General features: G+C 40.5%; 1 protein-coding gene and 1 long non-coding RNA gene across 5 annotated transcripts in view; both read left to right on the top strand.

The window, feature by feature from the left end:
* The first annotated feature begins 2,673 nt into the window (after positions 1-2,673).
* The window catches only part of LOC122667506 (myosin-6), a 36,754-nt gene continuing 12,160 nt past the window's right edge, over positions 2,674-27,267 (top strand). For all 4 annotated transcript variants that reach the window (XM_043863786.1, XM_043863785.1, XM_043863783.1 and 1 more), the window contains exons 1-19: positions 2,674-2,823; positions 4,442-4,570; positions 4,899-5,042; positions 5,267-5,412; positions 5,507-5,663; positions 5,814-5,872; positions 5,972-6,131; positions 7,079-7,228; positions 7,328-7,464; positions 7,539-7,685; positions 7,812-7,913; positions 10,368-10,425; positions 10,534-10,635; positions 18,124-18,161; positions 18,322-18,448; positions 18,566-18,736; positions 18,838-18,969; positions 19,051-19,160; positions 19,259-19,319. In XM_043863786.1, the coding sequence (XP_043719721.1) occupies positions 2,821-2,823; positions 4,442-4,570; positions 4,899-5,042; positions 5,267-5,412; positions 5,507-5,663; positions 5,814-5,872; positions 5,972-6,131; positions 7,079-7,228; positions 7,328-7,464; positions 7,539-7,685; positions 7,812-7,913; positions 10,368-10,425; positions 10,534-10,635; positions 18,124-18,161; positions 18,322-18,448; positions 18,566-18,736; positions 18,838-18,969; positions 19,051-19,160; positions 19,259-19,319 (2,133 nt within the window). In that variant the 5' untranslated portion in view covers positions 2,674-2,820. The remainder of the gene's footprint in view (positions 2,824-4,441; positions 4,571-4,898; positions 5,043-5,266; positions 5,413-5,506; positions 5,664-5,813; positions 5,873-5,971; positions 6,132-7,078; positions 7,229-7,327; positions 7,465-7,538; positions 7,686-7,811; positions 7,914-10,367; positions 10,426-10,533; positions 10,636-18,123; positions 18,162-18,321; positions 18,449-18,565; positions 18,737-18,837; positions 18,970-19,050; positions 19,161-19,258; positions 19,320-27,267) is intronic.
* Positions 16,488-17,765, top strand: LOC122667507. The gene is made up of 2 exons (XR_006333805.1): positions 16,488-16,680; positions 17,165-17,765. It is a non-coding gene; the product is annotated as an uncharacterized LOC122667507 (long non-coding RNA).

Genomic DNA, 27,267 nt, shown 5'->3' with positions numbered 1-27,267 from the left:
GCAAGAATGAGATTTTTTTATTTTACTAAAAATTGAATGATAATTTCATGTGGTTATGCGTGTGAACGCAGGAACCACACAACCAATTAGTATTTTTTTTAGCAATCCCAAGCAGTGTTGATGGCCATATTGTCTTCAGCATTTGTAGTATTTATTTATTTTTCTTTATTAGGTGAAATCATCATTTATATTATAAGAACGCAATTTTCAATCATTTTCCAGATAGAGAGCACTAACAAGCGACGTCTCTCTTGATTCTCTTCACACTTTACCGGACATAAAGCTAATTCCTCTTTCATTCTTTTGTGCATTGTGAACACTCAATCCCGCTTGATAAAAGTTGAAAATTTTCGATTTCTTTCTTCCCAAACATACCTCTCCACTTGAGGAATCTACAACTCCTGGTAAAAATGAGCACGTTCAATTCGATACATAAGTGGGCCTGAGCCATGCGAGAAGTCATCTCCAGGGATAGAGAGTTCTCAGTCCAAGGTCCAATTTATTGGTGTGGGCTCGAGTAACCAATGAAAGAACCCTTCATGTCCACTCAATAAGTGGGCCCATATCAGAAGAACAAAGGACCATCAATGATGGATAGATTCATATTTCATAGTGTCCATCCGATTAGTAGGGCCCATCTTGTAATGTGACAAGATGGACCACCCAAGTGTAATAATGAATTAATCCTAATTGCTTAACCATTTCACCTAACCTAAATATCCGGAAAGCTTGAGAAAGAATTTTCTTCCTTCCACTTATACTATTCTACTAATGGTCAACGCCGGGGGGGGGGGGGGAGGATTAGTAATAAAAGGTTCCGCGTCTAACTGAAACCCTAACTCTAACCCTTATACTAACCCTAGTTGACTAGTCGGTTAAGGCGGTGACCCTCAAGCCGTTCGGACCCACAACCGCTGATTCCGCGGTCAATCCAACGGTACAAACTGCACCGTATCTGACGCCGTGATTTCAGACTACAATTATCTTTTTTTTATTCTTAATTTTAAAACGGAAAATTTAACGTTTGCCACATGTCCTTATGTTACTTGCCCCTCGCAAGAACGTGCTTGTGAGTATTTCCGACAGCTAAGAAAATCATGGTGTTTCGTTTTGTGTAGACTTGTGGAGCCCACTGAGATGAATTGATATCGACCGTCCAAGAGTTGAGCTTTTCCAAGATCATGGCTTATCAAGCTGAGAAAAGACCCGTTTGGATTTACCGTTATGAAGAAGGAATTATTATATTTTAGTTATTATTTCTGTGTGGATTTCCAGAAATACCCATACATATAGGATGAATAACGATAATACCGTCTTGTCACGAGCTTGCACCAAAGATATTTGGGCGTAAGGGTGGCGTGTCCTGTGAGACTGGGTGGCGTTCTCTTTCCCACTAAAAATCACGGATAAAAGATGAAATTATAGCAATCATATACCTAAGACACTCATTATAACATGGAAGTATTTGCAAGGTTTTGACCGTTTGATTCATTTATAACCTCTAGCTCCTACTTATCGACTATTGATTTCTTACAGTTAAGTAATAGATGGTTTTCATTCGATCAATCACATTGGCAAATGAAGAAAAATTGGAATTGAATCACAAGAACCACCATGAAAATTTTTCTTTTTTCTTGTTTTTTATTTATTAAGTTTCAATTGATTTCGACCAATTTCAAATTGGTATAAAGTAAATTTGAATCTTTTTTTGGGGAAAGTGTTCTCAGTGGGGTGGAGGGGGTGGGAGAGACACAAGCCATGCCCACACACGGTGGGGTGAAATGACCACCCCACCCCCCATGAAAGGCAGAGATCCCATCCCTAGAGCCATAGAGCATGCTTTTATTGGTTGCCGCATGCACGTGGCCTTTGCGCTCCCTCACAGAGAACACTCCCCCTCTCTGATATGAACTTTAAATCCAATTCTTGAGATTGGGGGAGTTGCACAAAATAATTTCTCATTGTTTTAAACAAGTGCAATAGTTAATTTTTGGGTTTAGCTGTGGGGGGTTTTAACTTTTAATTTTAAACAACAAGTGCAGTAATTAACAAGTGTTTAATATGCAAGTTTTTTTGGGTAGAGTTTAATATGCAAGTTGTTAAAGTAAAAACAGAAAGAAAATAAAATTTGAGTGAATCCAGCGCGTAGGGGTTAGTTTAGTAAATTTAATGTTTCATTTTTAACGTGTGTCTTGACGTTAAGGAAAGGGGGACCCAAAAAAGGGCAGAAAGAAGGAAAGGAAAGGAAGAGAAAAGAGAAAGAAAAAGGTTTTGGAGAGAGCAGCTAGAGCAGAGGGGTTTTTTCATCTTCTTCACACAGGCCGGTTTTAACGGTAATCGGGCTGGTGAAGGTAAAGGTGAAGAAGGAGTTGAAAGGTTTTTTGTTATTGTGAGCCTAAAATACAAATACACGGCTCTTTGAAAGAAGCCTCTGCAACACTTCACATGTGACGTTACCTCAGTGCCTCACCACCGCCATTTGCTGTCATTAAACCCTTCAAAGCAAAAAAGAAAACCCTTTTTAATTCTTTATATTTTTAATTCATTGAAGAAGAAGAAGAAGAACAGAATAGGAGAGAAGACACGGAGAGAAATTAAGAGTAGTTGGATTCAACAGGGTGTAGCAGAGAGGGATTAGGGCTGGAAAGAAGGTGGTTTTGGTGGGGGGGGGTGTAAAGATTGGATCTTGGTACTGCTATTCAGCTGCTGTGTTGGGGAAATAGAATCGACTTTTGAAGGGCATTTGATGGTCTTCGTGAAAGGAATCCTGAGGTAGATCGAGAAGCAGCTGAAGTTCCGATCGGATCGAGCTCTGTGGAAATGGTACGGATTTACAAATTTTCAGAATTTTTTGTTGTTGAGATTATTTGTCACTTGCATTGGTTTATTGTAATTTGCTGACAATTGGGAGGGATTTTTTGTGATCGATTTGTGATTCTGATCCTGGGATCTGTGCTCGATTTTGGGGAAGCTTGAAAGGTTACTTTTGATAAACGGAAATGGGAGGTTTGGGAGTACCCACTATAAGAAATGGAATGGTTAATTCCATGAACTGCTGTTTCTTTTTATGACCGAACTTCAAACCAGCAAATCTACTGTTTATCAAGATGACCATGTGTATATACTTGGAGACGGCTGGAGACATCAACTTATCTTCTCGTCATCAATGAAGCTCTTTGAGACTGTTCATATCATCAGAACTTCTTTCATCAACCAAAAGTGAAAAAGAAGACCAAAAAAAAAAAAAAAAGAGGAAAACACCACACTTGCGTGTAATTTGGAAAATAAAAGGTTTTATTAGTGGTCTTTGTTCATGATAAATAATTACCTTGGAAGCACATTAGAAACTCAACATGTTTATCTGAAAATAGTGAAGTCTATCATCAAGTTGCTAAGTTCATTGATTTACTAATGACATTTTTTGTTGATCCTCAATAAAGTTAAAGAGTACTTCTTAGTCACCATTGCTTAAGTGTTGCTCAAAATGAATTGGCTAAGATGATTTTTTGGCGTGGGCAGTGTTCTATTTTTGTGTTTGCTGTATTTTTTTAATCTCTATTATCCTTGCGTAAATAATTCTCATTCGGTGTGATTGCTTAGTTCATTTCAAACTGCATGAACTAACAACTGGCTTTACAGTTCATATTGTGAAGGGACTAATTCTTGTATACAAGGTTGAATGAAATTTCTTCTACTATATTTAACCAATTAAATGAGTTTGACATGGAATGTGGTTTTGAAACCCATTTTCACCTGCTTATTCATTCCATCAATTGCATACCATGAAGAAAGAGGGGAAATATTGGGAAAAAGCAATTGGAACCTCAGTAAATACTAAATAGTTCTGATTATTTTGTCTTCCAGACAGTATATAAACAATCTGTCTTTTGTATTTCAGTATATTCAACTTACACTGGTTCATTTCTATAAGTACTTGCACTAGAGACGAAGAGCTTACGTCATATAATAAGAAACATGTATTTAACCTGATTCTGTTAATTCTCTATGGTTACAGAAGCTGGAACATTCTGTTTCCATGGATATATTTTCATAATGAATGTGACTTGAATGACTTATGTGTCTAATTGATGGCTGTAGTTGAATCGTGAAAATACTGGTCTTGTTGCGTCAGCCTTGCCAGGGTACCTGTATTATTAATTGTGCAATAGGTGCAGTAGTCTACTCTTCTGTTAAGTTTCACACAGCTCCCTTGGGTTCTGAAAGTAACGGTTCTACCTTCAATGTTTTGATGTCATTTCGGTTACATCAAGGTTCACATGTTTGTATTGTGGTTTTACCTTCAATGTTTTGATGTCATTATGGTTGCATCAAGGTTCACATGTTTGTTTTGCGGTTGAAAGGCATTTGTTGATGCTTGTTCTTTCTAAGAGATGTGATTCTACTTGATCGATTAGTAATCTTCCAACCCCATTGGCTGCAGGCTGCTCCTGTCAATATTGTTGTAGGATCTTTTGTTTGGGTGGAGGACCCTGATGTAGCTTGGACAGACGGAGAAGTTTTGGAGGTCAATGGTGAAGAAATTAAGGTCAGCTGCACGTCAGGGAAAATGGTGAGTGCTTTCAGAGTTTCAGTAAGGCTTTTGTTTGTCCATCAAAATCCTTAGAAATCGGTGATGGTTGTCTCAATATGATTGTTTTGCGCATTTTGTCCATCTTTTATAAATTTGATTTTTCTATCCTATGGCTATGTATAGTTTGTTATTGTTAAGGGCCCACTGAACAGTCTATTAATTTGGTAGTTGTGTTTATTGCTTTGGGTTTCTGTGAATCAATGGGAATTCAACCTTGAATGTTCTCCATGTTACATTAGTTGTTTGTTCCAGAAACACCTTCTTTATGACCCATATTTATGGACATTGGGTGCTTTATTCATTGCAGGTTGTTGTTAATAGATCCAATGTCTACCCCAAAGATGCTGAAGCACCGCCATGTGGTGTGGATGATATGACAAAACTGGCGTATTTGCATGAACCGGGAGTGCTTGAAAACTTAAGAAGTAGATATGATATGAATGAAATTTATGTAAGTATTATCAGAGGATTGGTGAATTTAGGATTTGCTTAGTGATCAGTGGTTCTATTTAAGTGAAAAGAGTTTCTTAACACCAACTCTAGTACATGTTCTTCTGAATCGTGCGTACTCTTGGTAATGCATTTAAATAGGTGTCAACATTCTCGGTGGTCCTTGTGTGTGTGTGTGAGACTGAACTCTGGATATTGAAGCTAATTTAACAATGATTATTGCAGACTTATACAGGAAATATATTGATTGCTGTGAACCCGTTTAGAAGATTACCTCATTTGTATGACAGCCATATGATGGAACAATATAAGGGGGCAGCTTTTGGTGAGCTGAGCCCTCATCCCTTTGCTGTTGCAGATGCTGCATACAGGTATTCTGCCATACTTTGCCTTTGGTTTGGCATAAGTTGTGCAGAAGATTTCCTACTTCCTTCACAATGAAAGCACATTATTGTTGTGATGCAGACAAATGATTAATGAGGGGATTAGCCAAGCAATTCTAGTTAGTGGAGAAAGTGGTGCTGGTAAAACTGAAAGCACTAAAATGCTTATGCGCTATCTTGCTTACATGGGAGGGAGAGCTGTTTCTGAGGGGCGAACTGTGGAACAACAAGTATTAGAGGTAACGATCATATATTCTTATATTGCCCAAAGGATCTTAGTATTTATTTATTTTTCACCTTGAGACTTAATCATATCTGAATGCTTAGCAGTGACAAACTACAGATGATGTCTATTTCTGTTCTGTTCCTTAATTTTTCCCTTGTGGCAGTCCAATCCTGTTCTTGAAGCATTTGGCAATGCAAAGACCGTGAGAAACAATAACTCAAGGTTGGAGGACCTTGTATTGCAAATTTTCATCTTTTGTGCAAAATTTATTTCATGTAGTCCTTTTAATTTTGTTACTATGGACATTATTGAAAAGTGCAGCCGTTTTGGCAAGTTTGTGGAGATTCAGTTTGACCAACATGGGAGGATTTCTGGAGCTGCCATCAGAACTTACTTGCTTGAGCGATCACGTGTTTGTCAAGTGTCTGATCCTGAGAGAAATTATCACTGTTTCTACATGCTGTGTGCTGCCCCATCTGAGGTAATTGTCTATTTGCTGCCCTTATCAGTATCTCATCATACAGAAATCAGGTGTTCTTGATTCTTGTTTAGGCATTTCTTTTTTGTGACCTTGATATTTTTCAATTACCCCCCTTTCTGGTATCACTTCAGAATCAATACTCAGAAATTTATTATAGCTATCATTTCAGATCATTGATTTAGATGTTACTGTAGCTATCATTTATTGGTACTCTGGCCTAGTGGCTTAATTGGATCGATAATCCACAGATACTTGGGGGTTTAGAAACTGATCATGGAGGGAGGCTACCTTACCATCACTGATTGCTGACACTCTCTAGTATTGGTTCCTGTCTTGGTGCATTGTAATCATAGTTGGCATCTAGGCGATCCAAGGTGTTGGAAGAGGGGGGGGGGCTTGGACGCAAGGTGAAACCAACTAGGTGACCAAGGATTGAGGTCTCGGTTTTGGACTTGGTTTTGGTCAGGCCTGAAACCAAGACATGCCGGATCTCATTTCGAGGTTTTGACACTGGGTTTTGACTCGGGTTTCATTTTGGCCAGGCTCGAAACCAAGACAACTTGGAGATTTCGGTCAGTTTTGACTGAGATTTAGTTCCATGGCCTCCAGCCTAGGTGATGCCATGAAAACTATGTAATGCAATCCAACTTCCTTGTGTAGTAGGTCTACTTGCATTGGCACCACACTTGGCTTAAGATTGTTGCATATGGAGTAGGGAAAGCTGTTGGATGTGCAATTCCAGGTTGAGGTTTTGTCTTCTATTATAAAACTTCCCCTGGCGGCATTGTTTTGCTACAACGGAAACTTCCATCCTTCTTCAGTTCACCTAGCTGTTTCTTTCTCTCTCCTTTCTAGAATTTAAGATGACTTCATTGATAACAATCTCTTTAGGTGGACCGCTAACTGTGGTATCTTTTTTTCTCTCTGTTTCATTTGTCTGTGGATAGGATGTTGAGAAGTTCAAAGTGGGAAATCTAAGATCATTTCATTATCTGAATCAATCGAATTGCTATGAGTTGGATGAAATAGATGATGCAAAGGAATATCTTGCGACTAGAAGGGCAATGGAAGTGGTTGGAATTAGCTCTGAAGAACAGGTGCTAATTTTTAACGAGTCATTCTGATGGCAGATTTCGTTGCTCAAAATATTGACTTTTCTAAAATTTTTTTTGTTTATTTTCCTTTTTGTTTCATAGGATGCCATTTTCCGAGTTGTGGCTGCAATCCTCCATTTGGGAAATATCGAATTTAAAAAAGGGCAAGAGACTGATTCATCTGAGCCCAAAGATGAAAAATCTTGGTTCCATCTAAGAACTGCGGCAGAGCTTTTCATGTATATGAACTAAATATGTCTGCTTATTTAATATCACATACATGGATGTGCACTAATCTGCTCGTGTTGTTTAGGTGTGATGCAAAGGCTCTTGAAGATTCCTTATGCAAGCGTGTTATTGTGACTCGTGATGAGACTATAACTAAATGCCTTGATCCAGCCGCTGCGACTCTCAGCAGAGATGCTTTGGCGAAGATTGTGTATTCAAGATTATTTGACTGGTAGGTTTGATCCTTTTTAGGAGTTGTCATTCTGAGGAGAATATTGTAATTTACTCTGATCAGACATAACTTTTTCAGGTCTTTTTGTACTCTTATCTTTCTCATATTTTCTTTTGTTTTCTGCAGGCTTGTAAATAAGATCAATAATTCAATTGGTCAAGACCCAAATTCAAAGTCCTTAATTGGAGTGCTGGATATATATGGATTTGAGAGTTTCAAGACAAACAGGTGCTTAACCGGTATGCTTTTTGTTGGATCATGTTCAGAGGTCAATATTTTGCAGGGAACTGCACAAAAACCCTTTGTGTTTGATGGAAGGGCATCTTAACTTGTGTTTGGTGACATTGGGGCTTCTGTAGTCACTATGCCATTTTCTTTCAATCCAATGGGTTTTTGAGGTTCTGTTAGTAAATCAATATCTAGGTAGACAACTGTTTCTGTAGGTAATTATCTAGTGTTGGGCTAACAATTTTGGACCATTATAGAGTGTGACTTTGTGGTATTGTGAGTTTCTTATCTATCCCCGAAATTAGGGGCCACCACCATTTGTGGTGGTAGAAATTCAAATGCCTGCATGAAGATGTGAGTTTCAGTCTGAGAGTGGCAAACTCATTAAAAAATGCTTGAAGATGGTACCTACTCAGTCCACCTGATGCGATTCCAGGGTCACAATACCCTGTCTGGATTCGTTATGGGCCCACCCAAGTGTGCAATAACCAAATATTAAAGAATGATGACAATTCTGTAGATAAACTAAAGATTGCAAAGGAGGGTGGCAATTTTGGTGAGGAAATGGAATCTTAAAGGGTCAATAAGGTAGAGACAAGAAGGAATGGACATGAATTAAAGAAAAGGTGATGTAGATCAAAGCATGAAGAAAAGGGCAAAAACACTGTTCACATGAACAATGATATGGGCCCCACCTGGACAACTGGCTTAGAGGAGTTGATGTTAGGTTTTATTTTATTAGACTTTTATTTAGTTTCCTATTTGAGTTGTAATCCTAATTGGGAATCCTAGTTAGACTCTAGTTTCTAGTTAGAGTCTAGTTTCTATTTTTTGTCTCAGCCATTAGGCTATATAAAATTGTAATCAGCTCTTGAGAGCCCATGATTTAATGAATAAAGTTATGTTGCTGTTTGCAATGCATTGTCCTGAGAGTGGCTGAGAAGGGTGAGATCGTCCGATTCCCAGAAGTGCACAACTGAGATCATCTGATTCCCAGAAGTGCACAGCTAAGATCATCCGATTACCAGAAGTGCTGCTGAGGTCATCTACTAAAGTCTATATTGAAGTGCCCAAGTGCTGCTATCAAAGTTGCTGATCTGACAGTCAAATGGGCTTTGTTTCTATTTTTCTGCTGCAACTTCAAGCCTGTGGAACTTGAAATCATAACATTGTTTTCCAGTAATATTTGGAGGACAAACTTCTATCAATATCCCCTCCATTTGATCCCAATTTGGGTTAGATCTGCTAGCTGGTTTGAGTCCTATTCCTTAACCTTCTAAGGATAGGAACAAGAATTAAGTGCAAAAAGAGGGTATTCTAGGAAAGAAAAGAATTATGGTGGCATTGAAAACAATAATACCAAGTCATATTCTTCCCCATGAGATCAAGAAGAAACCAGTGGTAAACCAGCGTAGGACTGGTGTTCGATCTCTACCAAATAGGCTTGTATTGAGTCGAAATTTCAGGGAGGGGTCAATATCTCAATGCTCTATTGATTCCAGCCCACAATACCGTGAACCAGCAGCTGGAGATTTGTTTAAAAACTATTCTGAAACAGATTCTGGCAGAATAATGGATACCAGATCTGGTTTCTGATCAGTAAAACAATATAGAGGGAACTTTGGGGAAAGATATCCAATGGACTGAATCGCCCTGAGGTAGTGATTTGCGTCCCAGAGTTTCAGGCCAGACGGATTGTTATCCAAGTTCTAACAAGTTGTTCCTAACCAAATTTTCGATAGATGCAGGAAAGGGTAATGGCAAGGACAGATGAGAAATAGAGAACAGAAAAAGGAATGTCGTATTGGGAGGAAGCAAGGAGAAAAAGGGGGAAAGGAAGAAGACGAGAAGGATCTCTCAGGGGAAGGAAGGGGAGAGAGGGGAGGTCGTTCAAGCTCTGGCCACACAGGCTGCAACAAAAAACCAACTCAATTCATTCTTCAAATTTGAATCCCTATAGTAGGACATGCATATAAATAAAAGACAGCCCCCAACTGGAATAAAAACATATTCTATATTGGAAACTCAAAACAATTAGGAAACTAAATCCTACTTAGCTATCTCGTTCTTAACCTACCCAAAAAAAAAAGATTACATGTTAATCCCAAAATAGAAATAAATAAAAATCCTAAAATTTCCTACTAGACCACCCAAATTGGATCCTGTTCATTTCCGTCTGGATTCCCAAATGGACTCGAACTTCGGACCAATCCACGAAAGTGCTACTGCATCACCACCACTCTCGTGAGTGGGGGAAAAATGCTCTTTTGAACCTTATATGAGATAGTCTAATGTTGCTGCTCTTTTGAACCCTATATAAGTTGGTGTAACGTTGCTTATTAAAGAAAGAATATATTCACAGGTTGAGACCTCTGAGTAATGTGTATTTAGATTGTGACGTCTGGCGAAGATGATTGCTTATTAATCTCTAAAACAATGGTCGGTTCTATGCAGCTTTGAACAATTCTGTATCAATTTGACAAATGAGAAACTACAGCAACATTTCAACCAGGTTTTTATATAGAAATCTTTATCCTTTCTCTAGTCATTGCCTTGAAAATTTATTTTTTCTTTAAGCATGAATTAATGTTAATATATCATATATGTGTTGCTTTGACAGCATGTTTTTAAAATGGAGCAAGAAGAGTACACAAAAGAGGAAATTGATTGGAGTTATATAGAATTCATTGACAATCAGGATGTTCTGGATCTCATTGAAAAGGTTTATATTTTCCTCTACCTCCCTCCCTCCCTCCCTCCCTCCCTACTCCTTTAACGTGCATCAGCAGTTATCTGGGGTAGTACATTTCACTTTAGCGCAGGGGCAAACAGATAATGAATATGATTTTTTAGATAATTAAATGAAAATCCAGTGGGACCATTGCGTAATTAATGTTCTTTAGACATTTTGTCCTAGAAAAAGTGAATTAACTTTGTATGTGTAAGCTTATTAGTTTTTGTTTACAAGTATTTGTCTTGATTGCAAGTACTTTTCATTAAAGCATAGTTGTCAAGGTGTCCAGGTGGCTTTGCCTGGATTGGCGCCTTGCTGGTGTCGCCTTAATTCTTTCCCACTTAGACTGCCTTGGTTCTCCTAGGTGTCGCGACGACTATGCATTCAAGAAATCAATACTTAATTTCAACTAGTATCCATCTAAGTATATTGATGGAAGTAGGATATAGTTGCCCTGCATCTGTGGTTTGCAAGTTCTCTAACATTCGCAGACCTTCATTTTAATTGCAAGACTTTTTGTAATGAAGACTGCCTTCATATGATGTGAGCATTTCTTGTTCAAGGGCTCCATGCTTCCTCAAAGATTTGGGAATTTTTTATGGATCTAATTTTAACAGGACAAAGCTGTCTGCTAGAATCTGTGATCATCTTGCCTACAAATGGTCCCATTGACCTCCCTTTGCTTCTACGACACCCACTGACCCTCTCTTTTTTCTCTTTGCCCTAATTTTGATGGCCTTCAGATTGCTTCAAATATCATTCTACCAAATGTGGGGTGGATGAAAATGGAATAAGTTTGTCTGTGCCATGGATGACTCATGGGAAATATTATGTGTCACTGTGGCTGATTTGGCTTGTTTTTGTTTGACATATAACTTGGCTTGTGGTATACGTGGATGGATGTGGGTGGATCCATGTGATAGAGGACGTTAAATTCATCTCGTAGGTCAAATATCAACTTGAAATGAGCACAGGATGTTGTTGGATGTGTGTTCGAAGTTTTATAAAATTAAATGAATGCGATTTCACTAGAATGGAATCTAGTGGCATTGATATAACTTTGTTGACTTTGGACTCATTTTTTGAGGCACTTTCCTTGTTTGTTTGGGGCTGAAACTACCTAATTGCAAGCTGTTGTATTATGGGTTTCATGGGTAGAATTGTCCATTAGGGTTTATTAGTGTTTCCCTTGGGGCATTATTGTACTTGTTCCTTACAACATTCTATTATAAATAAAGCTGGGCTGGTGTCTCATAGACATAAGCTCAATTCCCCAAAACCATCATGGTATCAGAGCTAGGATCAACCTTGGGATCCTAACCCTAATGCCATTATAGATCAAATTCTAAAACCACCACTGCCTCCACTCTCTCTCTTGGTTTAAACCGCCCACCCTTTCTCGGTCTTACTGCCAATAACCATCGTCCCCCTCTCTCTTTCTCTCAACCTCTCGCTCACACTGCCTCTCTCGCGTTTCCTTTCTCTTTTCTTCACACTTGGTGTTGAGTTTTTTTTTCCCACCAAGGGTCTATTACACCGATATGACCTAAATCTCTCACATATTTGAAAATTTTGGCTATTTTCTCCATGTGGGAGGATTTTTTTTGTGACCATATTTGCTCAGCAACAATGTTTGACATGTCAACCAACCGCATCCACTGGACAGGAAGGGGTCATTCAACGCGACTTTCCTTTGTTTCCTATTAGCTCTATCAAATTAGATGGAAAAAACTGCATGATGTGGTTTCGTTCGTGTTTTCTTGCTATTGGTTTCCGTGGCTTTTCTGGCTACTTCATAGGAGAATCTATCAAGCCTTCTGTTGCTGGTCCTTCTCAGAAAAAAAAAAAGGGATACAGACAACTGTCTTGTCATGTCATATCTCATCAATTCTATGGATCCTACCATCTCTCGGAGTTATCTTCTCGACATTGCAGCTAAGATGCGGAAGGCCTCCAAGGATACCTACTCTCAGGTTGCCAATGATGCCCAATATTATGAACTACGGAAGCAGATTCACGAGACCAAACAAAAGGAGTTGTCCTTATCCTAGTACTACTCTACCCTACGAGGTATGTGGCAAAAGTTGGATTTCTAAAGTAGTTTTGCTGCTACCTGTAATACAGATGCAACTGCATTCAAAAAATGGGAGGACAAGCTTCGCGTATATGACTTTCTCGCTGACCTTAATATTGAGTTTGATTAGATTTGGCTCATGTCCTGAATCGTGATTCTGTCCTATCTCTTAAGCAGGCTTATGCCATGTTACAGTCAAAAGAGAGTCATCACACTGCTATGCTCCATCTGTGACATTGGAACGGTTTGCTCTGTACTCTGGCTCGGGTACTCCATCTCGTGGGGGTCTTTCTCGTGGTACTAGTGATCATCCTACACTTGATAGAGCACCTGTGAAGTGTGATTACTATGGGAAGGAATGCCATACCCAAGACAAATGCTGGAAGTTGCATGGGCGTCCTTCCAATTCCCGCAGTCGTGGACATGATCGATCCAACTCTGCTGCTTCTCATCATTCCACATCTGGTGATGCTCCTACAGATTCATCCCTCTCTTCGGAGGAGTTATTGACTTTGAGTCGTCTAATGTCCAGGCTAGAGTCGCTAGACCCTTCCTCTTCATCAGTGCTATCTGCTGCCTGTGCCACATCCCTGCTAGTGATCTCTGATCCATCTCCTGCTCATTCAAGTATTTCTTTCGGTGGCAATTGTGCCTTAGTTGTATCCATTCCTTGGATTAATCGACTTAGATGCCACTGATTATATGACTGGGTCTTCCAATCATTTTTTTTTTCAATATTTCCCCTTGTCAGGTAACAACAAAGTTTGTGTTGCCGATGGTTCCTTCTCTTCTATTTTGGGAAAGGGCTCCATTAAATGCTCTGTGTTGTCTCTTTTCTCCGTTCTACATGTCCCTAGATTTTCTAATAATCTTCTTTCTATTAGTAGTCTCACGAGAGTTCTAAACTATAAAGTAACATTTTTTCCCACTCATTGTATTTTTTAGGATTTGGAAACTGGACGTACAATTGGTAGTGGTAAGGTGGTTGGTAGTTTATACTTGCTTGATAGCTCTCCATCAGCTTTGACCAGTGTGGCATCTGTCCCTGGTTCGTCTACTTTTGCATCATCAGAGTTACATAGGTGGCATCGTTGTTTGGGTCACCCTTCTCTAGGCTCATTATCTAAGCTTTTCCTAGATTTAGTTAAGCAATGTAATCCAAGCAGTTTCTTTTGTGATGCTTGCATTTTTGCCAAGCAAACTAGTGTTGTCTATTTTATTTCTGATAATAGAAGTTTGGTTCCTTTTGGTGTGATACATTCTGATTTGTGGGGCTTTGCTCGTTGTAATGTTGTATGTTTATTTTTGGCTACCGGTGGTTTGTTACATTCATTGATTGTTTTAGCTGAACTACTTGGATTTATCTTTTACGTTACAAGAGCGATGTGTTCCCATGCTTTCAGTCATTTCATAAGATGGTTCAGACTCAATTTGACCCCAAGGTTAAAATCCTTCGCATTGATAATGGCAAGGAGTACATTGACAGATCATTCCAACTATATTTTTCTGGTCATGGGATTATTCCTCAAACTAGTTATGTTGACACTCCTGCGTAAAATGATGTGGCAGAACACAAGAATCGTCATCTTTTGGAAGTGGCCAGTTCTCTCATGTTTGCCATGAACGTTGCTCCCCAGTATTGGAGTAATGCAGTGCTCTTGGCAAGTTACCTTATCAACCGGATGTCGTCCCGTGTGTTGGCATCTCGCTGAGATTCTTTTGGGTTCCTCCTCCTTTGTTGTACCACCGAGAGTTTTTGGATGTGTGGTCTTTGCTTGTAATCATCATGTGTGAGAAGTTTGTTCCCAGGGGGCTCCGATGTATTTTTTTTTTGACTATTCTGCCACTCTGAAAGAGAGATAAATATTATCAACCTCCCTCACGGAAGTTGTTTGTCACCATGGACGTCGTTTTTCATGAGTCTGGGGCTTATTATCCATCTACTGCACCTCTTCAGGGGAGCCTTCTCTAAGGGAAGATGTGCCTTAATAGCTTCTCTGGATATGCCTACGGTGGAAGATATTTATATTGAACTTGAGGAGAGTGTGACATGTCTGGAACAGGAGGAACCTTCAGTCCTGGGGGAGCAACTTGAGTAGAGCATGACTAGACAAGAACAGGAGCAACCCATAGTCCAGGGGGAGCCTCCTACTCCTCCGGTAAAAGTTTTTATTTGTACTCAATGTAAGAAGCAAGTTGATGCTACCATCGCCATTGCACCTGACCAATTGTCCTTACCAGATCCAAGTTCTTCAAAAGATCCCACTCCATCTGGTGAATCTTCTCCTTCTAGTGATCCCTAGTCTTAACTTACCAATTGCTGTTTGTAAACCCCATAAAACTTGCACGCAACATCCCATTTCTAACGTGGTTTCATATGACTCTATGTCTCCCTCTTTTTATACTATTGTCTCTTCGTAAGGATAAAGATTTCGATGCCGATCTAGGTTTCGACTAGCTAAATATCGAAATTTGGTCGAAACTGGTCGAAACCTGGTATTTTTTGGGTAAAACTCGACATGTGATGGGCTGGCCAAAACTGGTTGAAACTACTGTAGCTGGTTGAAACTACCAAAACTGGGTTGGTTGAAATTGGTTGAAATTGGTTGAAACTTGGTATTTTTTGGTTGAAACTATCGAAATTTCTGAAATATTGTCTAAGCTGGTCGAATCCAGTCGAAATTTGGTATTATTTAAACTCCCCTAAGGTTTCGTCTCGGTCTAAGCTGACATGAATTTTGGGTTGTAAATCAGCAGATACTCCTTTAGAACCTAATTCCCATCTCAAGGACAAGGATGGTGAACCAGTTGACAAATATATCTATCAGAGATTGGTTTGAAGACATAGCTTTTGTTGTCAGTAGGGTCAGTTAGTATATGCATGATCCTCACTCAACACATCTGGAGGCAGTCTATAGGATTTTGAGATATTTAAAATCAGCTCTTGGGAAAGGGGTCCTTTTCTTTCCTCACAATCATTTGCATATTGAGGCCCTTATTGTTGCGGATTGAGCCAGTTGCCCATATGGTAGAAGGTCTACCTCAGGGTACTGCACTTTTGTTGGTGGCAACCTTGTTACTTGGCGACGTTGATGTAGCAAGAAACAGGCTGTAGTTGCTTGGTCCAGTGCAGAAGTTGAATTTCGGGCTAGGGCCCATGGCATATGTGAACTTCTTTGGTTTCATCTTCTTCAGTATCTATGTGTTCCAGTTGAGCTGCCTGTGCATCTATACTGTGGTAGTAAATCGGCAATCAGCATTGCACATAACTCAGTTCAACATGATCGAACAATGCATGTAGAGATTGATAGTCACTTCATCAAGGAGAAGTGCTGGAACAAGGAGTTATTTGTGTTCCATTTGTTCCATCAGATACACAATTAGCTGGGGGCTTGGTATCAAGAGTTATATTCCTATTGTTAGCAAGTTGGGCATGTTTGATACCTATGCACTAACTTGAAGGGGAGTGTTGCAATATGGGTACAAGAGTAGAATTGTCCATTAGGGTTTATTAGTGTTGCCCTAGAGGCATTATTGTACTTGTACCTCACAACATTCTATTATAAATAAAGCTGGGCTGGTGTTTCATAGATATAAGCTCAATTCCCCAAAACCATCATGTTCACTACCATTTCACCTAAAAGCTAGGGAAGGTCAGCGTCAATGTATAGTTGTATACAAAACAGTCTTCATAGCATATTAAATTTGCAGTACTAAATATCCACTAAGAAATTCAATGTCCGCCTTATTATTTTCCAATGCTGGATATCTGGGTGTGAGATATTCATTCTCAATGCTATCATATATCCTTATCCATGTAAGGAAGTCTTGATCTTCCAAGGATTCATTTTGTGCCGAAAATCCTACACTACACGTTGCTTGAATCAGCTTTCAACTAAATAGTAGATAAACCAAGGCTTTTGGTGAGTTGCAGGTCTTGAAGAAATTCAGTGCTCTAGGTATTCTAAAGATTACTGCTTTAGATATTTTCATCCGATTACAAGTACGAACAAGTCATTCTGCCTTAGATATCCTAAAGATTACTGCTTTACATGAGTGGCCTGGTTTGCTTAGTGAAAGCATGATAGTACAAGTATGAATAAGTCATTCTGAATAAGCTTTCAACTAAATAGTAGATAAACCAATGCTTTTGGTGAGTTGCAGCTCTTGAAGAAATTCAGTGCTTTGGTTTTGTAACCTGCAATAACAAAGAAGAGAAGAGAAGAAGAAGAAGAAGAAGAGAAGAAGGAAGAAGAGTGCTGCAGCGCAGCCTTAGAATCTCATTAATATCTCACCGAATAAAGAGAGAACATATAAAGGAGGGTTGGGGGCAAATAAGGAAAAAACAAAAAAAGGAGACTACTTGGGATTCTTGGGATTAGCGTCAGCGCCAGACGCTAATCCCGAGACCTCTTTTTGGTCTCCTTAAACCACTCTTAACAGGTTTGTTTGACTGAATAATTTCATCCGAGTACAAGTATGAATAAGTCATTCTGCCTTAGATATTCTAAATATTTCTGCTTTACCTGAGTGGCCTGGGTTTCTGAGTGAAAGCATGAAAGCTCAAATGCAAACAGGAGGAATGTTAACAAGTTTCCTTCCATACCATGGTGTTACAAGTACTTTTAATACTGCTCTCTCCTCATGGTTTCGTGAATGTGAATTCCACATGGATCTCTTCATTTCTGTTCCAATCCCAAGTGTCTACACTTGGATTCCCTTTCACAAGGGTCACTGCACTGGTGTTTTGTTGTTGAACTTTGAGAAGTTCTGTATATTGTTGAATGCGGAGAATTTCATTCTTAGCTGTTGATTTGGTTAGATCAGTCAATTTTAGCTCTAAATATAGATTGGAAGCTCATCCCTTAATACTCTCTAATTAACTTTGTGAAGACGTCATTGTCATCTGGACCAAGAAATGAGATGGTTTAACACTTTCCTTGCAAACCTTTGTAGGAATTTTTTTTTTTTTTTTTTTTTGCTTCCCTTGCATTCCCCTACTCGAATTTTCTTCTCACCAGTGTTTCGTATTTCAAAACGTGTTCAAAGAGGTTGTCGAAGATTATCTCTATTGGGATATTTGATGAACTAAAATTATAGTGATGCAGGAAAAGGGAAAGATATCTGTTTTTGCTAGGTATTTGTAAATGTTTTTCGTAGGATGATACCTTTTGTGGTGTCTTAGATTGTCAACAAAATATATTAGTTCTATTATTATTCTCTTTTATAAACACCATAATGTACATATGCCTTGTCTTTGTGCATTAATTTTGATTTAGTTTTGCACAAAATTCTTAGTTAATAATATGCATTAGTTTTTGATATGGTGGTCAATTGTTTCAATGAAATTAGTTGTGAATTTCGGTTTTGCCTTTCTAATATTTCCTTTTTATGGCTTTCAGAAGCCTGGTGGCATAATTGCTCTTCTGGATGAGGCTTGGTATGTTTATCAGTGAAGCATTGATATTTTTCGTACTTCATTTATATGTTAACTTTTTATTTTTATTTTATTTATTTATTTATTTTTTACTGTTAGTGGACTAGGATGTTATAATTTGGTTGTTTGAGATGGTGAGATAGCTGTGGTTTATGATTTGTAGTATGTTTCCAAGATCAACACATGAGACATTTGCCCAAAAGCTGTACCAGACATTCAAAAACCATAAACGCTTCAGCAAGCCAAAGTTGTCCCAGTCTGACTTTACCATTTGCCATTATGCTGGTGATGTAAGTATGCTGCATTCATTCTGCTCCTTGTAGTTAATATGTTTAAAGTCATGGCATTGTACCTAAAAGACGAAAAATGAATCTCTTCCGTGGATGATGTTTTCCCTTATTTTTCAGGTCACTTATCAAACGGAGTTGTTCCTGGACAAGAACAAAGATTATGTTGTTGCTGAGCATCAGGCACTTTTGAGTGCTTCAAAGTGTTCATTTGTCTCAGGTTTGTTCCCACTTTTGGCTGAGGAGTCATCCAAATCATCAAAGTTCTCATCAATAGGTTCACGATTTAAGGTATGATAAATTGATGATTTGCTTACTATTTGATTGTTATATGAATACATGTTTGCTTGATGGGACTCCTGAGTTATTAAATCTTTCATTTATTTATTCAGCAACAACTGGTATCTTTGCTTGAAACTCTGAGTGCAACTGAGCCACACTATATTCGCTGCGTAAAACCCAATAATCTTTTGAAACCAGCTATTTTTGAGAACAGTAATGTTCTACAACAACTTCGATGTGGGGTAAGACTGTACTTTTTCCCCTTTGGTTAGTTTTGGCTGTTTTTAGTGCCAACAATCTTTTCTGCATTTTCCCTATTTCAGGGAGTCATGGAAGCAATTAGAATAAGTTGTGCAGGATATCCTACTAGAAGAACTTTTTTTGAGTTTCTAAGTCGTTTTGGCATCCTTGCCCCTCAGGTTTTAGATGGCAGGTAACTGGTTTAATCTTGTTAATATTTGAGGCAAGTATTTGATAACCATGTCTACACTTCAAAGGTGTTGACTCTGCTTTCAATTAATTTCATGGTAGCTGTGATGAGATTACTGCTACTAGGAGGCTGCTGGAGAAGGTGGACCTTAAAGGCTATCAGGTAATGTCGATTAATAATAATTTAGATGGTAATCATAGCTTTTTTCTTCAACTTAATTCTTTTATGTTATGTTTCTTTTCATGAGAATCTGCTCAGTTAATTGTTCAGTTAGCTTTATTTCTAGTTATGCTAATCACGGCTATTTATTTAAAGGGAAAAATCTTGTCGTAACAACAGTTGGTGAAAAAATCTTTGGGGGTTGGGCGTTATAATTAAATCTTTTTCGCAATTCCCGACGGGCGTGACATTGCGCAAGTTAGCGTCTAGTGGATCTGGAGGCGCACGTTAGCTAGGGTTTTCGTGGGACCTGTTGATGGCGATTCCTCCTCCTCGGGAGGATCGCCCCCCTAATCCACGCCATGGATCTGCTGGTGCTGGGGTCGGTCATGCCTCCTTTGCTTCGGTGGTCTCTCGCTCTCTTGCCTTGCCACCTGTTGAGGTGGGTTTAAAAAAACCTTCTTAATTTTTTGGGGAACCTGCAGTTTTTTTCTCCAGGGAGGAGGTGGAGCTCTCGGAACGTTCCTTTGCCTCTTCCTTGATTGCAAAGTGCAGCTATGGAAGACCTTTGCTGTTTTTGATCAAGGAATGCTTGCAGAAGACTCTTTTCCTTCAAGGGGATGTCGTCATCTCGACTTTGGATCAGAGGCATGTGTTACTCAGGTTTGCTGTCCAAGCGGACTTTGTTAAGGTGTGGTTGAAGGAAGTTATTCACATCCAGGGGTTTGTTCTGCGTTTCATGAAATGGACATCTGATTTTGTGTCGGGTTGGGAATCGCCCATTGCCCCAGTTTGGATTTCCCTACCTGGTCTGCCAGTTAATTTCTACCAAGGCAATTTTCTGGTTTCTATTGCCAGTGCAATTGGCAGGGTTTTAAAGATTGATGGTGCTACATCCAATTGTACGCGCATCGTGGCGGCTCGTGTCTGTGTTGAAGTTGATTCGTTCTTCGCTTCCTTCGAAGGTTTGGATTGGATGTGGGGCTGATGGTTTCTACCAGAAAGTTGTCTATGAACAGCTTCCCTTTTACTGTGATTTTTGCTCGAAGCTTGGGCACTCCAGAGAGAGTTGCAGAAAATCTGGTTTGAATAAGGGTCGAGGGGGAATTTCTGCACAAGGCGAGAAGGTGGGTGCTCTCGGGTCGGAGAAGGCCATTACTTTGGCTGTGGGTGATGTGGAGGGTTGCCGTAACAAGGATGGGGTTTTTATTCCATCGGGGGAGGGGTCTTCGCGTGGTGCTGCTGTTGCGCCAGGGCTGGGAAACTCTCCGTCTGGTCTGTTTGCAAAGAAACGAGGTGGTCGTTGGCTGCCTTCTGCCCAGAGGGCGTCTGTGCTTGGAGTGCCTTCGGTTGCTGGCTCTGATGGTGCTGCTGCACCTGGTGTTCCTGGTTGTGGAGTTGTGGATGCAGTCGGGGGTTGTGCTTTGATTGGGCAGGCTGTGGAAGGGCATGTGGTGGCTCAGGCTGTGGTGGATGAGGGTGCTGCTGTGGTCTCTTTGGTGGAGAAGGCGATGGTTGGTCCTGTGGAGCATGTGGTGGAGGAGGCTCATGTAGTTGAGGATGAAGGTGAGGTCCCTTGCGAGGGTACTGCTGTGGCCTCTCTGGTGGAGACGGCGTCTTTTAATGGCCAGGTGGTGAGGAACTCTCTTGTAGTCGAGGTGGAAGGTGATGTTGAGGTTTCTTGCGAGGTGGAAAATTCTGTTGAGATTGGTAGTGCTTTGGTGGCGGCAGGGTCGCTTTCAGTGGGTGGTTCTCCTTCGCTGTATCTCGGTGACAAGGTGGGGCGCCCCTGCGTTCGTGATGACTCGAGGACTACGGATTTGGATCCTGCTGGGTTGGATCGTGGTGCTCTTCTGGACAGTTTCAAGGCATTTAATGCTTCTCTTGATGAGAGGCTTTGAAGAACTTTTGCAAGGTTGGGTGAAGAGGGTAGGGGAGCTAGGCCAGTGGTTGTTCCCTTGCCTAAGTGGGTGTCCGTCAAGTCTGCTTCCTTCACTGCTGCCCATGTTTACAAGAGAAAGAAATTGAAGCTGAAACGCCATTCCAAGGGGGGGGGGATCGAGAGGCGTATTACAAGGTCAATGGGGCCTGTGGATGTAAACTTTAATGGTTCCAAATGAATTGCTTATTTTGGAATGCGCGGGGAATTGGAAATAAGCCTACTTCTAGGCGGTTGAAAGCGATGATAAAGTTGCATAAACTGGACATTGTGGCGATTGCGGAGTCAAAAGCGCAACTTTCTAAGGCGGCTGTGGTTATGATTTATGAGAAGGGTTGGCATGGATGCGGTTTTTACTTTGGAGAGGTTATGGATTTTTTGGAGGGATTCTTTGCATGTAAAAGTGGTGGAGGAGCATTGCCCGTATATCACTTTGGAATGCTACGCAGCCAATGAGGTAAAGTGTCATTTTTCTTTTGTCCACGGGCTTTGCTTGGTGGTTGAGAGGAGGGAGCTGTGGGAGGCCTTAATTCGTTTCTCTGGGTCATCCTCTCTTCCCTGGGAGGTAGGGGTGACTTTAATGCTGTTTTGTCCCCAATGGAGAAGATAGGTGGCAGGCCGGCTTGCACTTTATCTTTGGATGAGTTTGGCAACTTTGTGAACTGTGCTGGCCTTATTGATGCGGGGTATGTTGATAATATGTTTACCTGGTCAAATTAGCTGCATGGTGCGGGGAAGGTCATGGCTAGGCTGGATCGGTTTATGGTAAATCAGCTTGGGTCACTGCTTTTCCCAGTTTTGAGGTGACACATTTAAATAGAACTTGCTCGGATCATGCTCCAATCTTGTTTGCTGTTTCCGACCCTGGCAACAAATTCGTCTCACCCTTTAAATTCCAGCAGATGTGGTTGTTGCATCCAAATTTTCAAGGTTTTATTAAGAGTCAGTGGGAGATGCCTATCTTCGATTCGCCTCTCTTAGTTTTATTTGTGAAGCTGAAACGTCTTTGGAGTGCGCTCCGAACGTGGAATAGAGAGGTTTTTGGCAATATACACCAAAATGTCAGAGGATGCAGTTAGTAGGGTGGAGGCGGATTATGACCAGCTTGCCAGTGCTGGGTCTTTGGGGAATCTAGTGGAGGCCAGGGAAATGCTTCAAGGGGTGCTGTTGCAAGAGGAAATTTTTTGGAGACAAATCCAGAGTTACCTGGCTCAAGGAGGGGGATCGGAACACAAATTTTTTTAATTCTATTGTTAAAATTAGGCGTAAGCAGAGTGATGTTCATAGAATAAAGTCTAAGGAGGGAGAGTGGATCACTGATCTGGAAGGGGTGCAGGCTGCGGCAGTGAAGCATTTCTCGGTATTTTCACCTCCCTAGGTTGTCTGGTTGATGGGGATCTGCTGGCTCATATACCCTAGGTGGTGACGGAGGAAGTTAATGTTTCTCTCTTGGTTTTCCCATCTTTGGAGGAAGTAAAGGAGGCAGTTTTCTGCTCTGGGGCCTGATGGCTTCTCTGGTTTTCTCTAACGCGCGCTTTTATTTTATATAGGGGTAAGGCTTTTCTTCGCTTAGTAAGTTTCTTCGCAGGCTTTGGGAGAACTTGTAGAAGGGAGATGTAACCATTTTTCAAACTCTCGGAGCACGCTTCACACTAACCTCATCGCTTTTTCTCACACGAGTTGAAATTGAAAAATATAAGATTTCACGGCTCCCTTGCGGGATGGGAAGGATCACCCCACGTCTTCAGTGCCTTGCTCATAAGTGGGGGCGAGGAGATGGAGATCCGAGCGATGTGTCACAAGATTGGTTAAAAGAACTATGGGAATGGAAAGAAAAGACCTACATTAAAAAATTCTTCAATATCAGCGGCGATTCTATTCTATTCTCTTTTTTTTATCATTCCCATCTGGATATCTCCTATTTATAAATGTAAAAAATTCTTTATTTATTAATAAATTTATAAAAAAATAAAAAAATATTTATTTATTTATCTTAGCCTACTTGTAGAAATATAATAGATTTGGGTTAGAATGAGGAGGACGAGAAAGAAGAGATAGGACGAAGATGAAAGAAGAGTGGTTGTAGAGATTGGTCCAGATTAAACTAAGTTATTTCTCACCCTCTTCTTCAACTATGGCTAATTTTCCGCGGCTAATAGTTTCTTGAGATTTGGTATCTTCCTCTTCTATCTTTTCCATCCCCAACGGGACTGTTTAAGTTGACATGGGAATTCGAAAATCTTCACGCATGGCCACTGGATTGAGGAGAAAGATTAATAATATTGAGGAATGGATTGATTTCCCATAATCTTGGATATCTAAGCGATCCGCTATTCAATTTCATTCATAGATTAATATGATTCCAAAAAAACGATATATTAGGAATTGTCGTGAAGTAGATTTGAATCCAGAATGAAATAGAACTGAGAAATGCACTAAAGAGCAAACAGACTCAGACAGAAAGACACACTTTTATATTCACTAACTAAGACACTTTCTTCGTTGGGCGAACAAACTAATCAAGAAGAAGATTGAAAGAAGAAGAAGATGAGAGCTTGCTGAAATGACAAGAGATAAGGTAGAAGGAGACTAAAAGAAAGAGACTGAGGAAAGGCTCTAAAAGAGTGTAGCTAGCCTAGTCTAATGAGTCCCTAATTCACCTTTGGAACGGCGAGGGAGTCTTCGACTTACTAGGTGGGGCTTGCTTGTTGACTACCTTGTATACAATCTTTAAAACTTGCTTTATAGCTCTACTCCTCTTCGGCTTCTGTTGAGTTTCGGTTCGGGACCCGACCTAGCCTATCAGTCTAAGCGAAGACTGATTCCTGTCTGGGCTGCTATTAAAGATTTCTTTGGAGGGGGTGTTCTCCCTAGAAGCTTCACCTCAGCTAATCTGGTGCTTATTCCTAAAAAGGACAACCCCGAGGTAATGTTTGATTTTCGTCCCATTAGCCTCTGTAACTTTGCCTATAAAATTATTGCCAAAGTTATTGTTGCTAGGTTGGCTAGGTTGGCTAAGTTAGCTAGGTTGTTGCCTTCCTTGATAGCAGAAGAGCAGGGTGCTTTTGTTCAGGGCAGGTGTATCCATGACAATATTTCTATTGTTCAAGAGGTCACTCAGGATTTAAACAGGAAGACAAGGGGCGCTAATGTGATCCTAAAGCTGGACATGGCAAAGGCATATGATCGCTTGGTTTGGAAGTTTCTTTATTTGGTCCTTTCAAGGTTGGGTTTTGTTGATGCATGGATTAACTTAATTCAGAAAACTACTGAGAATTGCTGGTTCTCTATTGTATTGGGAGGCAGCTCTTCAGGGTTCTTCAAATCAGCTAGGGGATTGAGACAAGGGGACCCCTTATCTCCTGCCCTATTTATTTTGGCAGAAGAGGTCCTGAGCAGGGGTATTAAAAATCTTTTTGCGGAAGGCCGTGCTGCTTACTTTCAGTTTCCCAGAGGGTGTCCTGGTGTTTCGCATTGTTTGTTTGCAGATGACACCATTATTTTTATCAAGGGGTTGAAGTGATCTCTGAAATAAATTTTGAGCTTCCTAAGCCGATACGAAGGCTTCTTAGGTCAATTGGTCAATAAACAAAAGAGTTGCTTTTTGTTGGGGGACAAGGTCTCTGCGGCTAGAGTTCGGATGGTGGGATCTGTTACAGGGTTCACTAGAAAGGCACTCCCAATTACTTATCTGGGGACCCCTCTCCATTCTGGAAGATTAAAAATTTGTTTCTTTGATGACTTAGTTGGAAAAATAAGGAACAAGGTGGCGGGTTGGAAAGGTAAGCTTTTGTTGTCTGGGGGACGTGTTACGCTCTTGAAACATGTGCTATCCTCTATCCCCATCCATTTGCTTGCTACTTTAGATCCGCCCAAGGCAGTCGTAGGACAAATATATGGAATTTTTGCTTATTTCTTATGGGGAAGCTCGGAGTGGGTGAAGCGTAGATATTGAGTGAGTTGGCAGAAGATTTGCAGGCCTTTAAATGAAGGGGGGGGGTTGGGAATTAGGCTTCTGGAGGATTTTGGCCTTTCCTTAAGGCTTAAAGGTTTATGGAGGGTCCTGCCTGATCATTCTCTGTGGAGTGGGTTCTTCAGGGCTAAATTTCTTAAAAACAATCATATTGTGTTGGCTGATTCGAGCGAGATAGGCTCGAAGTCTTGGAGAAACGCTCTGGCGCATAAGGACATCATCCTTGCCAAGTAAAGATGGTTGATTGGTGTTGGCAAATTTTTTTTCTGGTTGTATAATTGGGTAGGGGTTGGCCCGTTGATTGACTACGTGGACAATGCACTATAGGTTGACACGGCTTTGCAAGTCAAGGATGCTCTGGAGGAGGATGGCTCGTGGAAACAGTCCGTTCTGGACCTGATTGACTTGGATGTGGTTAGGCTTAGCATCATATGATGCAATTTCGCCTTAGGTAAAAGGGATGATGTGTTGGTTTGGACTCCTTCTAGTGACGGTCAGTTCTCAACCAAATCAGCCTGGAATGAATTGTGGAGTAGATCACTTGAGGTTTCCTATTCTAAATGGGTTTGGAAGCAATCTCTGCCCACGAAGATTGCCTTTTTTACTTGGCAGCTCCTTAATGGAAAAATTCCCACTGATGATTCCTTGATGGCTGTTGGGATTCCCCTAGCGTCTAAATGTAAATGTTGCAGAAATCCCAGGAGAGTTACAGCAGATCATTGCCTGATAGCTGGAGGCACTGCGAAGAAGGTTTGGGATTTCTTTTCTCAAGTCTTTGATATTGGTGTAATCCCTTCACAAGATACCAGGAGTCGGATCCTTCTGTGTTAGGGATGGCGAGTGGTAAAAGTCTCTATGCCTACATTACAAGACTGCTTCCCTCTCTGGTAGTGTGGGAGCTCTGGAAAGAAAGGAACAACAGAAGGCATGGAGAAAAAAGGCGGGCTGCTGGTTCTGTTATTGAGAGCATTAAAGCTTGGGTGAAGGACGTTTCGTATCCTTCCAAGTTTAGGAGCTCGGGCTCTCACAGAGAAGGGTTAATACTTTAATGCTTGGGCCTTTCGGATCATCCTATCAGGTTGAAACACCCTCTCCCCATTTATTGGTGTCCCCCCTTTGCCACGGTTAAGCTCAATGTGGATGGTGCTTGTAAGGGCAATCCTGGCATAGGAGGGGGTGGAGGGGTTATCAGAGCTAAGGAGGGTAGTGTTGTGGCTGCCTTCTCCAGCATTTATGGTGATTGCACTAATTCGGTGGCTGAGTTGAGAGCTTTAAGAGATGGCTTGAAACTATGCCAAGATTTGGGTCTCTCAGATTTTGTGGTCAACTCAGATTCGTCTACCAGTGTAAGAACGATTAATGATTAATCAAAAGAGGTGTAATCTTTGGAGGGGTTGGTACTGGTTCCATGAGTCGATGGTTTTGTTGCGTTCTACTTGGCCTCTATTATCCTTTGCTTATAGGGAAAGCAACAGGGCAGCCGATTGGCTTGCCAACTTAGCTTGTGTTACCACTATACCAGGGCTCCTATTGTTTTCCACTATGGCAGCCAGCCACTGGGGGACCTGCAACGTATTCTGCGGGAAGACAGTACTGGTTTGCCTGTTCTCAGAAATTGTAGTCTTTCCTTTATTTCTTTTTTGTATGGGTTTGGGCCCAGTGGTTGTTGAGAGACATGTTTTTCGGGTTGGGGTAAGGTGGCACGTGTCCCCCTTGTATTCTTTTTCCAATTTATTTGAATTTAATAAAATTTTAAGGGCTGGCCTGGGTCCCAGGTAATATTCGGGGTAAAAATAAAACAAAAAAAACAAAAGTTGGTGAAAAATAAGTTGTAACCTTAGTTTTATGTCCTTTTAGTATAACACATTTTTTCAATGCGGGTAAAATCCCGTCATTTTATATGTATACAAAAGCGTGCAAGACAGCTCCTGAGAGTGACATAACGGTAAGTCATTTTCAAATTATTTTGAGAACCCTTATTTTCTTGACACAAAGAATTTTTGGGAATAAGACAAGGGGCAATAAAAAGGAGGTTACAA

This window comes from Telopea speciosissima, chromosome 7 (assembly GCF_018873765.1).
Source record: "Telopea speciosissima isolate NSW1024214 ecotype Mountain lineage chromosome 7, Tspe_v1, whole genome shotgun sequence".
Classification (NCBI taxonomy): domain Eukaryota; kingdom Viridiplantae; phylum Streptophyta; class Magnoliopsida; order Proteales; family Proteaceae; genus Telopea; species Telopea speciosissima.
The sequence above is the reverse complement of the archived record's forward strand: the minus strand, read 5'-3'. Positions and strand labels throughout refer to the sequence as shown.